Raw genomic sequence first — 15,701 nt, forward strand, 5'->3', positions numbered from 1 at the left:
CTGGAACTCTAGCAGTCAAGACTTTCTGATTGCTGATTATCAGAATGATTCCTTTAAAACAAGCCTGAATTAGCCAGATGCATCGGAAACCTACAGCTTGGCTCCAATTTCTTCCTCATCCTTTTACACTCACAGTGCAGGCTGACAGCAGCCTCACAGGAAAAGCACGATGTCCACTGACCAGTCAGATAAAAGCAAAGTACTGTAGAACAAAGAAAGGTCATATTGAATTTGAAACATCTGTTTCTCTCTCCACAGATGCTGATAGACCTGCTGAGATTTTCCAAAACTTCTGTTTTCATTCTACTGGATAGTAAATGCCCATCAAGGAAAAATTGGAGGTGATAGACTGGTGATATTATCACCAGGCTCTTACTCCAGAGACACATGCAATGTTCTGAGAATCTGGTTCAAATTCCAATATGGCAGATGGTGGAATTTAAATAGACAAAACAAATTTGGAATGAAGAGGTAAATGATGTCAATTGTCAGGAAAAATCCATCTGGTTCAATAATACCCATTCTGTTGGTTTTACCTGTCTGGCCGCTATGTTACTCCAGACCTAGAGCAATGTGACTGATTTTTAACTGCCCTCTGGGCAATTAGTGATGAGAAGTGAATGCTGGCCTAATCAGTGATGTCTACATCCTGTGAATGAATTTTTAAAAATCATTCAAACAAATAGACATTTATGTCACTTGGTTCTACTTTTAAATGCACAATGTTTGAATGGTAAAAATCAGGATCTACTGACATCAAATTTAGGGATTTATTATGAGAAAATGCATGGAGTATCCCAAATACTAATTTGACAATCTCTGACCATGATCCATAATGCATTAGGAACTTTCTCTTAAGTTCACATTAGCCAGTTTTACATTTTCTTCTCTAGTGGATGAATTGTGGTTTACAGGCTCCAGATGTATCCCAATCATTAGTTGATATATCAGAATGCCCAGTAAAGAACCAAGGAGGGGGGCAAAAATTGGGATCCAAAACCAGTAGTGTCCAGCACTGGAAGAAAATAGAAGAAAGAAGAATGATCAAAACTGAGCTTAGACATCATATTTAATGCACCAAATCACAGTGTCAAAATGAAACTTGTGAGCATTACACGCAATGTCATTAAATACATTACTACAGAGATCATATAGCTAATGGCACTCTACATTTTACACACCCTCACCCTACAATTTATAAAATAAATTCCAAAATAGCACATCTAATAGCTTGACAAATTCAAAAAATGATTTATATGGCTGATGTACATCAAGTTTAGATTATGAATGTGCTTCAGAAAAAGTAAGGGTCACAATACCATCCCCTGGGGACTTTTATTATCAATCATCATTCAACCCAAAAATAACCATTACTCCTTGATTGCTATCACTTGACTAATTGGTGCTGTCCCTTTTATTCCACTAGCTCTAACCTTGCTCACAAGTTCCTACCAAAAACACTTTGGAACTCCATGCAAACTATAGCACCTTCCTTAACCCTCTGTAACATTAACCCTCACAGTTAATACTTCAATAAATCTCCAGCAAGTTAGTCGAACATAATTTACCTTTTAGAAATCCACGTTGACTCTCCTTAATGGACTCACGTGATTAACAATTCTATCCCTAATGATGCAAATGTAATCATTGCTTTTTTTTCTTCTTCAGTACCCCTGCAAGTTTTACCATTTATTATGGTAGGACAAGTGTTCCTGTTTTCTCCCACAGTCCAAAGATGTACAGTTTAGGTGGATTGGCCATGCTAAATTGCCCGTAGTGTTGGGTGCATTAGTCAGGGGTGAATGTAGGGGAATGGGTCTGGGTGGGTTGCTCTTCCAAGGGTCAAGGTGGACTGGTTGGGCCAAAGGGCCTGTTTCCACACTGTAGGGAATCTAATCTAATCTAAATTGCCTATAGTGTTCAGAGTTGTGCAGGCTAGGTCGATTAGCCATGGGAAAAGCAAGGTTACAGGGACAGGGTGGGGGAGGGATCTGGGTGGAGTATTCTTTGGAGGTGTGGACTCGATAGGCTGAATGGCCTGCTTTCCCACTGTAGCGGTTCTATTCTATAAATGTGTCCATAGTTAAAATGACTTGTGTTAATCTTAGAACCTAAAATTTAACTGATAATAAAAATTAATGAAAGACAAGCAAATCATTTGAAAAGATATAAATGACATACGTGAAAACTTCAGCTCCCCAGCCAGCCAATGCCGTAAACAAACGAGGTCCAAAGTCTCTGGCAGGGTTCACAGCATACCCAGAGTTGAAACCCATTGACAAGCCAATAACCAGTACGGTAAAGCCAACGGTAAATGCCTCCACACCCTTTGGCACTGGGTTATTGTACTTATCCACAATAGCAAGGATGCAAACTATCAGAGCACTCGTTCCAATCAGCTGCATTTGGAAGAAGAAAAACCAAATTCAGACATATAAAAGTTGATGGTATTACCATCAATAGCAAATTCATCTTCAGCGTACACTAACCATCAAAAATAAATGTTCCTATTTAGCAGTTTTTCCTCGAAATTCATTAAAATTGCCACTTAACCATTACTTAAAGTAGCACCCGCTTCTCCTGCTGTATAAATTGGTGTCCCCTTTTATTAAGTCTGTTTCTTACATTCTAGCATTGATAAGTACAAGAAAAGAAAGTTTCAACTGCTTCTGTTTTTTTTAAACAACATTTAAGTTTTTGGGTTTTTTGATAAAATAATCTGCATTGTCCAGTTTTGTAAGTTACCACACTTTCCTGAATTACCTGATCAAAAAAGCCATTGAGTGGAGTTAAGTGTGCAGATGGGTAAGTAGCAAATATGCCAGCAGTTGCATTGGGGCCATATACCAACAGTTTATTTTGACCACTGAAGTCCCACATGGCATCTGGAATAACATAATCAATAAATAGCTATTAATAGATTCTGTCTCCTGCCTTGTTGCATAAAAGAAGCTTTTTCTACCATTGAGCAAAATTCGATTTTAGTTAAAAATATGAAAATGCCTGTCATTGTAAACGAAGTCCAGAACCAAAATTCTAAGAATACACGGCAATTAATAAAACACTGATCACACAATCTCAAAATTATTTACAAAATAATACTTTTCCAAAAATGTCTTATTGCTACATGTCTTATTGTACGTAATCATTTTCGAAGGATTAGTGTTTATTGTGAATACAGATTAAAACGAACCATGAAGAAATGTACAGCATGAAAATGGGCCATTTGACCCAATTGGTCCATGCTGGTCCACCTTATTATACATTCTGTTTCATGTTCTCTGACTCTGTGTTTTGAGTTTAATAATGAGTTTACTATATGGTACCTTAATGAAAATTTATAAAGTATCAAAGGTGAAATGCTCATTAATACTTTCAACATTATACCTGACCACAATATTATTGCACAATTAATTAAAATCAAACTGTTTTGATTCCTTATTTATAGTTCTCCAAGGATCAAATGTTCTCAGATCTAATTATAGTGAGGGTCAGTTTGGTAATACCCAACAAGGGCAATAAGACTCTGGAGTTCACAAAGATTGAAAGGTCCCACTGTTCCAAGGACTCAGTCAGCCATGTTGGCTTACAGGGTCCCTCACATCATGTTAATGTTTCATGATACACCAAGGATCACAAATGAATGAGCAACCGGCCTGTGATACTAACAACTTACAGTGCGGACCTGTTCTCACAGTCCATGCCGATGCTGTGACATTTATAATTAGCTCCATTTCCCAAATTACCCCACACTCAAAGAACAGCTATAGAAAATCTGTTTGGCATAAGAGTTTTCCATTGTATGCGTGGCACATAACCCTTTTCAGAACTCCTGCTCAAACACGGCTGAAATTTAGCGTTCATCAAACAGACCATTGGGCTCCCAATTATGATTCTATAGCCTTGGCAGGTCTGGTGGCTTCCTGCACTCCAATCTACAGAGGATATCTTCTCTGTTAATTTTTCTTTATTATCGCACAAAAAACTTTAGTTGTTGAGGGAGATAACATAAATGATATAGAGATAAAGAGGAAGTTGGATGACTTCAAAACCTGCTTGTCGCCACAACTCCTTTGTAGAATCTTATTGAAAATACCGTCAAATGAACACTAAGAATCCCATGCATCAAATATCATGCGTAATATCTTTCCTAGGCCTCTTTCCCTCAAAGAGATTTCATTTTCCATCCTAAAGAATCAAAAGTGTTTTTAATTTCACTTTGTCATATGAAACAATATTTTATTTTGGGTATTTTTGATTGTGGACTAACACACAAAAAAGGATTGTTTTAAAACCAAGGATTGTGGAAAGAATTGCTGCACTTTTAAAAATAAATTATTGAAACCCATTGCATGTGGTGTTTACACTGCTGCTTGTTTTAAGTGGTGGTGGAAGCTGTTTGCAGATGGGCCAGCACCAAGAATGTAGAGTGAAATCTGGCGAGAAATACATTGCTGATTGGTTTGTGCAATTTTAACCAAGTTGTGGACACCATACATGGTCAGCTTGAGAACAACTCTCTGACTGGTTCCTGGGTTGCTAAACAGCTTGTGGGTGTGAGCAGTGAAAAGCCCTCGGACTCCAAAAGGGGAGGTGGTGGCCCCCTCTCTTTCTCAAAAAATATCTGAAGCTAAAGAAAGCCATTTGTTTTCTCTGACTACATACTGTAGGCTATTGCTTTTAAGAGGAGAAAGTGCGGACAGAAGATGTGGAGATCAGAATTGAGCACGTGGTGCTGGAAAAGCACAGTAGGTCAGGCAGCATCCAAGGAGCAGGAGAATGTCACGGACTACTTTCCCCCCCACCCACCCCCTCACTCCCATTTATCTCTCAGCCCCCTTGGGCCACAAGCCTCATTCCTGTTGAAGGGCTTATGCCCGAAACATCGATTCTCCTGCTCCTTAGATGCTGCTTGACCAGCTATGCTTTTCCAACACCACATTCTCAACGCTGTTGCTTTTAACCAAATTATAATTTGTGAGCTAAATGCTCTGTGCCTTCTGTGAAGAATTGAAAGAGACTTTCAAATGCTCAGAAAACAAAAGGACTTTTGAAAGCAAAGAAATGGCTCCAAATATTCCTGAGGATTGGTGCTATTGTTGCTCCATACTTCTTTCTCTGTCTGTGTCTGTTTGTGGGGGTGTGGCAGGGCGCAGACGTTAGATGTGGGCGAGACATTTAACTAGTACAGCTAAATATCGATAGTTGTTTACCTGTGGTTAGAATCTATTGATTTGTTATAAATAATAGCTCTTGTTAAGTACAGAACCTGGTCCATGTTTTCTGTTAAGGTGAGTATCAGTGAGATCAATTGGAGACTTTGCATACTTCCATAAATTTATTTAACTTTTATGAGACTCTGGGAATTGCAAGCTTGACTTCCAATGAGGTATAACACATATATCTGCTCACATTAACTATGACTCTGGGGTGAGACCATTTTTGAAGACAAGTCACTGGACCTGAATTACTAATTCTGATTTCTCTCCACAGTTGCTGTGAGATCCAGAATTTTCAGGTTTTGTTTCTGATTTTCAGCACCTGCAGTTCTTTTGATTTTTCTTTTGTTTAGTGAGACCATTATCTCTGTCTTAAGGATTCTCCTACCACTGCCCAAAGTGGTTGCAACACATAAGGTGGAAGACTTTACATATTTTGAGGGTGCAAGTGCAGATTAGGGCCTGAGAAGATCCATTTGAGCTAATGTAGGATACCACCCTAACCCTTACCATTTTCGCAGATTGGTGATGCAAGAACAGATTGATATCACTAATGTGGACCTGAATATTCTAGCTGTGGTGATGCAAAGGAACCTGCTAATCATGCAACTTCATAGCAAATGATATGCTCACTGTAGTTGCCAGTACAGGAACTAATGAGGGCATTTGTGATATCTGTCTTTGCTTACTTCTAAAGCTAGGATCTGAGAGTACTCTAGTGCAACCAGTGACAATTAGAGGCTGCTGCAAAAGCAATGTGATCCAGCTGACCATTTGACACTTGTTGAACAGGTCATGAATCATCCTGAAATAAGCAGCTACTCCAGTGTCAGACTGTGACTCAGAGGTCCTGCTAATTTACAGGAGAACAGATTTTCTCACACCCATGAACCAACTGATGCCTCTATCCAATCATTCTCCCGGCTTGTCCAAGGTGTAGGAGATGGTGGAACTCATTTAAGAGTTTTCTTGCCAAATACTATTACTGATGCCAGATTTGTGCAGGATGAGCCTAGCATAGTATCAATTAAACTATTCCATTGGTGACTCATGAGTGTCAGTGCCATACCTCAGAACCCCACAAGTGGAATACCTGACCAGGAGTACCACCTTCTAAATTGCCCCATAGTATTCAGGGTTGTGCTGGCTAGGTAGGTTAAATTGTAATTCAGGGTTACGACTAGAGGGTGTTGGGGTGGGGTTGTTGGATGTTTTTCAGAGGGTTGATGCAGACTCAATGGCCCAATTGGCCTCCACTTGCACTGTAGGGATTCTACGATTTCTTCCTCAATAGTGTCAAGGGAATTTGGGGAGCTTCTGCCTGGGTTTGGTCTAAAGGTTTAATTTCCTCCATTGATGCCGAAGTGTCTATGATCCCAAACTCCCTTACAGACATTTCCAATTTCAACTCCTCCACTACCTGCCTCACCTTTGCCAGACGTCCTTTCAACCTTGTCATCCCTGATTTGATGCCTGTGCTGTTTAATACTGCTGACTGTGCCAGACTGGAAACACAGATAGCCCAAATATAATGAAGCAGGATACTTTATTTCACTTGCATCAAGTCATTACAAATATAAAGAAAATAAAGATTGAACAAGGATAATTTACATCAGTTGAGGAACTTGATGGTCTGTCTGATCCTTCACCCCATGAGACATTCTTCTCCAAAGATAGCCTTTCCTTCAGACAGCAATCATTGGACTGACCCAACTGCCATGCTCAGTGCCCTTACTCACCATCAGCACCTGCTGGAGGTTCCTATTCAAGCTGCTCTGCATGGTACTCTCCCTCACTGATGCCACCTGCTGCTGGAAGATCCATTATATGAACTGGCCCTCCACGGAGCTCCAGGCTGTCTTTTATACTTGTCCCACCCTTGCTTACTTGGACTGGATGAATCTCACATAGTAGACCCTTCTAACAATCCGGTATGATGGTATAAAATGGCTGATAATAAATTATAAGGCAATCTTTCCTTTTTTTTGTACACTCATGGGATGTTGGCATCACCAGCTGGGCCAGCATGTATTGCCTGTCCCTATTTGCTCTGGAGGGGAACTTGAAGACAGCGGTGTTCCCATTTCTTCTGATCATTATTCCATTAGCTTTTCTGTTCTCCCAAATGGGGAACTGTCTCTATAGAATGTGTTATAGGTGTGATTCAAATGAGTCCTGACCACCATAATATATAAGACTTCCTGTAGATTGCATCTAGTGTGTAGAGCAGACACCCCACCAGCTGCCTATTGGCTGATATATGAAGATCACTCATGCATGTCATTAAAAAATCATGTTGATCTCAGCTGCATTTTTCTTAAAATTTGATGTCTTGATTGAATTTATTAATCTTGTGATCAGTTGTGAAAATATATCTGGGATTGAAAATGTTTACTGCCTAAACTGAAGTGATTTCCAAAATAGCTTGAAAGCCTTTGAAGAAAGGTTAAAGATTTCTTCCAGATGGTAGAGGAGTTTTATATCTTAATCACCAATAAATTCAAGCATTGCTATTTTTGTAATAAATCTATTACATAAAAACTTTTAACAAACATCTGTATGAGTGAATGTGACTAACCTGAAAGTTGACTCTCTGTACAGAAACTCCCTGATGTACTGAGTGCTTCTAGCATTTTCTGCTTTTATTTAGTTCTTCTTGAGAGGAAAGTTGCTTTGACGCAACAAGTTGACTAAAAAAAGGATACCTTTGTTACTTACCAAAATACAAACCAAAAATGATACCAGATCCAATGAAGCCACCTAGTATTTGTGCCAGAGAGTAAAGGGGAAATTTTATCCAAGGTTCACGAGCAAGTAAGCACATAGCAAAGGTCACAGCAGGGTTCAGGTGAGCACCTATACAAGGAACAAAATCATCACAAGGGATAAATTAACATCTGTGCTTCAACCTTGAACTATGCAAAACTACTATTGAGCCTGTTGCATAAATTCATCTGAAATTGCTTAACTGGAATGGTGGGACTACCTTACACTGAAAGACTGGAGCGACTGGGCTTGTATACCCTTGAGTTTAGAAGACTGAGAAGGGATCTGATTGAGACAAATAAGATTATTAAAGGATTGGACACTCTGGAGGCAGGAATAGTGTGATTTCACAGCATTGATTAACTTGATATAGGCCTAGAAAAAGGCTGTGAATTTCCTCAGAGCTGTTCCTGCAACATTAAATACAGCAGAAATTCCAGTGAAGCTGAAGTGGCAGCTTAAGAGCAGATCCAAGGAGTAATGCTAATTGTTACAGTCATTAAGCCGGTGGAAACATTTTTCCTGAGCTCCAACAATTTTTTTTTATAAAATGTTACTATATCTGTAATTAAATGTGTAGTATTTTTAAAGGTCTTTTGTTTATTTTGTTTATAACTATTGATATTGTGATTATCAGTTGTATGGCATATATATAATTTATTATAGTGTTTGGATTTTAAACTATACAAAATGAAAATGTGGCTTTGGTCTATACAAATGTTTAACTTGCTTATTTCTGTAGCCATGGTGATTTCTTTTAAAATACTGTAGAAGAGAGACTTCTTGAAGAGTAATGATGTTGTGTTTCATTGGGTGAAATTTACAAGTGAACAGAATAAACAGTTGTGCATGGAAAGATCTGGAATTATGTTTTTTGCTTGTTTGAACTTAGGAGAAACACCCATAGCTTTAAGACACCCTTTTTCTCAGTTTCAGTTAGCAGAAGTTGTGGCTAAAGATAGATGTGCAGTACAATTGCTCCTGAAGAAGGAAGGTTTTTTTAGAACTGTTGAGGAATAGGTTACCTAGTATAAACAGTTTAGTTTGAAAGTTCCAGAACATAAGTGTTGGGAAATCCTAAGTTCTAAACCCACTTGAGTGAATATTGAAGGAAGAGGTTAATAGATTCTCAAGACTGGACATTGAAGTCACAGCTAAATTAAGGAAATTCTCTCCAGTGTAACTATTGTAAAAGGGTGCTATTTGGATCAATGGGATTGTATTTTACCATTTGTTTCTAAATATTTAAACTTACATTGTATGTAAATGGTTGGCTTTATTCTATTTTAAACTTCATTTCTAAAATAAACTTCTAATAAACATACTTTTATTGTTAAACCCAAAAGTGGATTTGACTTGGCCAGTAACGATACCACCTGTGATCATAATAATATATATAGAAAAAGAGAAAGATGTAGATGCAGATGTACCTGACACTTGGCCAGCTATTAGTACACCAAGCATTACTGCAAATCCAAAAGCAAAATTGACAGTCAAAAACCGTCCATGTGTACCCCTGCTGAGGGTAATTTGTGCCAGTGCTCCACACCCAAACAACTGTAAGCAAAAGAAATGGAAAAATAAATACATTCATATTTGTCATTTTTTAACCTTTGTTTCACATTTTTATTTCTATTTTTGTACCTCTGTCTTGCAAGAAAGTGAATTGATCCAAATCATGGATTTCAGGTATGCTTTATGATATCAGTACTGTTAAAAGAGGACTAGGTATATATGTCATATCAGAGCCAATGTATTATACATTCCAAAGGTATTAATAGAAGGAAGAAAATATTAATATTGGTACCCTCTAACCTTTAATGTTCCACCTGACCTGCTGAGTGTTTCCAACATTTTATGACCTTTTATGACGTAACTCACCACACTAATGTCTGAATTTGATCAAGTGGCAACGAAATCTTTAAAAGGCAGCCATCCCTAAGTTATGTTGTGTGCCCCAGTTCAAAACTATCTTAAACACTGCCTAATAATAGCTGTTGTTCTGGTCTATTTGAATTAAGTAATAATTAATCCAGTTATGGTTTCAAGGATTATAATATGATGCTACATGTTGCAACCTTGCCTTCTATAGAGGTCTCCTCACTGAGAAACCATAACAGAGTTTCCAACGGCAGCAAGGAATTCAAGAAGGAGAACGGTACAAGCAATTTTTCATCCTGTAGAGGACAACCCATTGCATGTTACAATAAACATTTGTGCCATCATCTCTCAACTACTACACATCTGGCCACTGCAATAACTCTATCCCACCATTTGTACACAATCATCCACAAATCCCACTCTCTACATATAACAATAACAATTCCATGACCCCTAAAGAAAATATTTTCAATCAATGCTAAGAAACAATGTTAACATGTGCAATGATCTCAATGAAAATCCAACTTTAATGAAAACCCATACATTGGGTGTATACATGATACCATGTGTGAATTGACACTTCTAGCCCTGTCTTTTTTTCTAGGTTCGACCTGTGTGATTAATGGGGGCCAGTTAACACAGTTGTTTGGATGGTTGGTTTGCGATGCAGAGTGATGCCAACAGTGTGTGTTCAATTCCTGCATTGGGAAAAGAATTCTCCTTCTCAAACTCTCTCCTTGCCTGAGCTGTGGTGACCCTTTGGTTAAACCTCCACCAGTCATCTCTACTTAATTAAGACCATGGCAATTTTACCTTTACCTGAGTGATTATAGTGCTTTTGAATTTGAGCCTCTGAATTTCAATGACTTTTATTATTTCACAGCAGCTGATTGCCATGAAGGATACTGAAGATTGCATCCTTTGCAGCTGCCTAGGTGACTCTGCCCCACATCCTAAAGGATACCCATTCCTGCTATCTCTTAAGGATTGGTCACTGATCTATAAATTAACATACCAAAAGCCACCAAAGAGATCAGCAAAACCTATATGTAGCGTAGTCCTGGGCTAGAAGAGACAATTGTCTTAAATCAGAGCTCCACATCTCTATGTCAAACAGGCAGTTCCTTAGATATGCTCTGGCACTGCCACACATTCCAGGATAAATGATTAGAATGTAAGAGATGAGACTTGTTACCCCTGGTGTACCTAAACCTTTTTCTTGACCCCTTTTTAATGACTGAAGCCATTACTTTCAGCTCTGCTCCAAATGTATAAATTTTTATTCTTATTATCAAATCCCTTCGAGACTATACTCCTTCCTTTTGTTGTGATATCCTCCAGTCCAACAGCCATTCAACATACACATGTTCATCTAATTCCAACCTTTTGAATATCCCCACTGATGGTGATGCTTTCAGCAACCTAGGCTTTATGCTCTGTAATTTCCCTGTAATGCTGTCTACCTCATTTTCTTCCTGGAAGACACTTCCTAAACTCTATCTTCCTGGCCAAGCTTTTTATCATCTGACATAATATTAATGTGCCCATTGACAGTAGTGAGGTTTTTGAAGGTTTACGTTATCTTGTTCAAAATGTTCCAAGTGCAAAAATTGCAAACTGCTTAGAGTAGAGTCCACAATCTCTGGAGCATCAGTCATATTATCCATTAACAATGCTACAGTTGAGAGTAGGCTCTTGGCCATGGTTTGGGTGGAGACTTCACCATAAGAAATCCAGAATGGCCGAACTTTCTGTGGTAGCCTACAATTCAGTCAGACTTCCAAGCAACACTGCACAGATGCAGATTGCAGACTCCTTCAAAGAAACCCTAAAAATTGTAAAGGCTCCATGGTTTCTCAATGTATCTATTGCCTCCACTCTTCAAAAAAAATCAATGTTATATTATTTTCTTATGCAAAATCTGAACCTGCACCATAATTTACACATTTTACTATTTGTTTTCTTTCTGGATATAGAAGGCATGTTGAAATAAGAGATTGCACAGCTCTGCTCCTATTGATAACACATCCAGGAAAATGATAAATGTACAAAATATCAATTTCCAATCATTCATGAACAGAAAAATCATGCATTGCAGTGATGGTTTTTCTCGGGAGATTGAAAGGCTATGCCTCCAAACACACCAGTTATCATGTTATATGATTGTGTGAACATGCAATATTTTTGTCTTCTCTTTCACCATGTATGCTCTTACATTTACTTTGCTAGCAGTGTATACTTCACCTGCTGAAACCTTTCTTTCCACATTCTCTGGCAGCAACTGCTCCAAAGTTGCTTCACTGAGTGTAATAAATGGACTTCATTTCCTTACTTCATTCATTTATCCTCCTGTTTTGAAACTCTGGGAATAGCTGCGGCATCCAGTTTGAATTACTTGATATAATGCACATTAATGGCTATGTGGATTGAATACTGTATATTAGTGATATAGTTTACCTTACACTATGCCATTGTTTGAGCGCAGTGCATCATAGGTGCACACAGAAGCTGAACAGCAACACTCCTAGAGCTTCAGTGCCTTAATCTGCAATAATTGACATACAGACCATCAAACTCAGTCAATGCATAACCACTACATCTTGGGTCATGACATCTATTTGGAATCCACTGAACAAAAGTTTCACATAAATAATGCTGGAATTATTCCTACTTGAGTGGATAAGGCAAAGAGTTTTAATAAAGGTCTTTAAAATAATGAATGAGTTCAGTGGAACAGTTTTGTCTTCAACTTGGAGTGTCAGTGATTAGGAGTGAACTTGAAATCATTCAGAGATGGGGAGAGAGGCTTGAAGACATTTCTTCACACTGATTATTATTTGGGTTCGGAATGCTTAGTCACATAAAGTGCTTGAGACAGAACTCGTTGAATATTTTTAAGGGAAAATTGGACAAATAACTGAAATAGTGGATGAGTTCGAGCTGTATGAGGTAACAGGGATTAGTGGGATTAGCTTTGGTTTCTCTAGCAAAGAATTTAAAGGGCTCATGGTTCCCTTCCAGCTCTTAACCACCTGGTGCACAGAGGTCTATCCTCATATCACTTTTTATACCTTATATTGGTGCCTACCATTTCTCAATCCTTACCAAAAGGGACAGTTCCTCCCTGTATACTATATCCAGATCCCTCATGATTTTGAATACCTCTATCATACCTCCTCTCAACCTTGCCTGCTCTCAGCAGAAACAAACACCCTCCATTGCCTTCTGAGATCTATCTATGTAACTGAAGTCCTGATTGATGTCAGTGATGAGGATCCCAGAAAACATTCTTAGAAAATTTTGCTGCATACTCCCTCGTATTCTTCTTAAAGTGTGATGCCCAGAACCGAACATAATGCTCTGTTAATCCAGATACCCAGGTAATCATAGAATCCCTACAGTTTGAAAACAGGCCATTTGGCCAATCAAATCCACACTGACCCTGTAAAGAGCATCCCTCCCAGACCCACCCTATCCCTACATTTCCCATGACGGGACATAGTGTCCAGGGATGTGCAGGCTATGGGAATTCAGCATGGCCAATCCACCTACACACCACCCCACACCAACGTGGGAAGAATGTGGAAACTCCACACAGATAGTTACCTGAGGGTGGAAGTGAACCGAGGTACCTGGCGCTGTGAGGCAGCAGTGCTAACCACTGAGCCGCCATGTCATCCAATGCACTGGGGATCAAGACTCAGATACCACTACAGCAGATGGTGGATTTTAAATTCAATAAAAATCTGAAATGAAGAATTTAATGATGACCGTGAATCCATTGTCGATTATTGGAAAAATCCATCTGGTTTACTAATGTCCTTTTGAGAAGAAAGCTGCGGTCTTGACCTAGTCTAGACTATATGTGACTCCACACCCACAGCAATGTGATTGACTCTTAACTGCACTCTGGGATAAATGCTGGACTAGCCAGCGACACCTTCATCCCATGAACGAATTGCAAACGAAACTGTGGACAAGCCATTGTTTTATAAAGGTTCAACATAACTTCCCAGCTTTTATACTTCATGCTTCAATTTATAAAGTCCAGGATCCCATATTCCTTTTTGTTAATCATTTTCACAACTTACCCTGCCACTTCTAATGATTTATGCACATGTATCCCAAAGTCCTCTGCTCCCACGCCCCTTTAGAGGTGCACCCTTTATTTTATACTGCCTGTCAACATTCTTCCTTCCAAAATGTATCACTTCAGACTTCTCTGCAATCAATTTTATTTTCTATATGTCTGCCAATTCCACCATCCTATTAAATCCTCCTGAAGTCTATAAATATCCTATTCAGTTCACAATACTTTCAAGTATTGTACAATCTGCAAATTTTACAAACTATGGGTAAACCTAAGACATAAATTCTGAAGAATTTAGGTGTCTGATAATATTCTACGATCCTTCATCTTATTTTAATGAAATGTATTCCAAATGGGTTTAACGAGATGGAATATATTCTGAGAAGTTGCAACATTTTAAGAGGAGGTCATGACTTGGTGATATTATTTTCAACAAGTTAATTAATTTCTTTGGTTACTAATTCCTTTTTCAAACAATTGAGATGGAATGCTCCATACACACAGAATCAGATATGTGATAAATGCTATTCAAAGCCTGTGATCCACGCTCTGATTGCCTTGTACCTTTCCACCACAGTTCAATAAAATGTTCTTTCAAACTGAACTGATTAGGTACTTTAAAGCAATTAACTCTCCTCCTCTACTCCATATCTTAGCAAAACATAAGCTTTTTCAGTCCTAGAGTACAAAAGCTGAAATCACATTTTGTATGATTTGTAAGGAGAAATTGTTAATAATCTGGAGAATTAAGAAAGTGATGGTAACATAAAATAATATCAAACCCTAATAAAACATTAATCTTTTTTCCTATTTTCCTTATTTAAAAAGGGTAAATCTGCTTCACTCATTTGTAAAAGCAAAAACTTGCTATGGGCATTCGAAAAGAAAACCTCTCCCACATTAAAATTCACTTCTCAATTCAAAGTTGCTTCTACGTTAATTTTACTTTGTGGCAAATAGCATCAAATAATAGTGCGTACAATTTATAGATCATTTGCAAAGTGTTTTATAGTTGTAACATATAAATATCAAAATGAAATACTTACCACAAGAATTAATGTTCCTAAACATTCAGCAAGACATTGTCTGAGCAATAGATTTCTTATTCTGAAAGAGTCTTCAATTTTTCTGATTATTGCCTTTTGTTTTCCCATTTTGAATTGAGGAATTGTGGTTCTGACAGATTAATGTTGCTTCAGCCTTTTATTCGGTATGATGGCAAATTACTGAAGCTGCGCTTTTGCCTTTAAATACTGTGCACTTTCAAGTTCCATAGCAAGCCTCAGGCATCACCAAACGAACACAAATTTTAAAGCAGGATGGTTTGGAATATACAAAACGTGAATATAATCTTTTTGGCAAATAATGTTCCTTTAATTAAACCATGTGTTCATGTTATATTAGAGCAACAAGACTTTTTTTCAAACCGCAAGAACAACTGCTAGATTTCAAAGTGTTTGTTTTTATGGTCTATAGACTAAAATTGTAATTCTACAGGAATGAGATGTTTATGCAGAATCCGGTCACTAATGAGGTGTTTAATAATTTCATGTTGTCCAGAGGCTGCTTTACACTCTGTCACTAAATTAAAATAATTATTATTTTGGAATGTGACTGGTCATGAGATACATAAAAAATAACTAAAATATGCACTTAGGAGTTGAGTGTTAGAATTTCCGAAGTTTCTATTGAAAATGTTTCTTCATTAATTTATGTGTTCCATTTCTCATATGGAAAGCTTTACT

At 38.0% G+C, this 15,701-nt stretch overlaps 1 protein-coding gene across 1 annotated transcript; it reads right to left on the bottom strand.

Annotated features, from left to right (window-relative positions):
• Window positions 1–756: 756 nt before the first annotated feature.
• Window positions 757–15,183, bottom strand: LOC122547069 (aquaporin-3-like). The gene is made up of 6 exons (XM_043685681.1): window positions 15,003–15,183; window positions 9,416–9,542; window positions 7,938–8,075; window positions 2,764–2,885; window positions 2,182–2,399; window positions 757–1,015 (listed from the first exon to the last, which is right to left on the bottom strand). The coding sequence occupies exons 1-6, from the start codon at window positions 15,108–15,110 to the stop codon at window positions 841–843; spliced, it is 888 nt and encodes a 295-aa protein (XP_043541616.1). The 5' UTR covers window positions 15,111–15,183; the 3' UTR covers window positions 757–840.
• Window positions 15,184–15,701: the final 518 nt, after the last annotated feature.

This window comes from Chiloscyllium plagiosum, chromosome 1, assembly GCF_004010195.1.
Source record: "Chiloscyllium plagiosum isolate BGI_BamShark_2017 chromosome 1, ASM401019v2, whole genome shotgun sequence".
Classification (NCBI taxonomy): Eukaryota; Metazoa; Chordata; class Chondrichthyes; order Orectolobiformes; family Hemiscylliidae; genus Chiloscyllium; species Chiloscyllium plagiosum.

Bases quoted from the DNA above. Each gene is read 5' to 3' on its own strand.
- LOC122547069 (XM_043685681.1), bottom strand. From the start codon at position 15,110: ATGGGAAAACAAAAGGCAATAATCAGAAAAATTGAAGACTCTTTCAGA. The intron at 8,076-9,415 runs GTACATCTGCAT...TTCCTTGTATAG, and splicing joins AATAGCTGGCCAAGTGTCAG to GTGCTCACCTGAACCCTGCT. The intron at 2,400-2,763 runs GTAATTCAGGAA...TTCCAAATGCAG, and splicing joins TCAATGGCTTTTTTGATCAG to CTGATTGGAACGAGTGCTCT.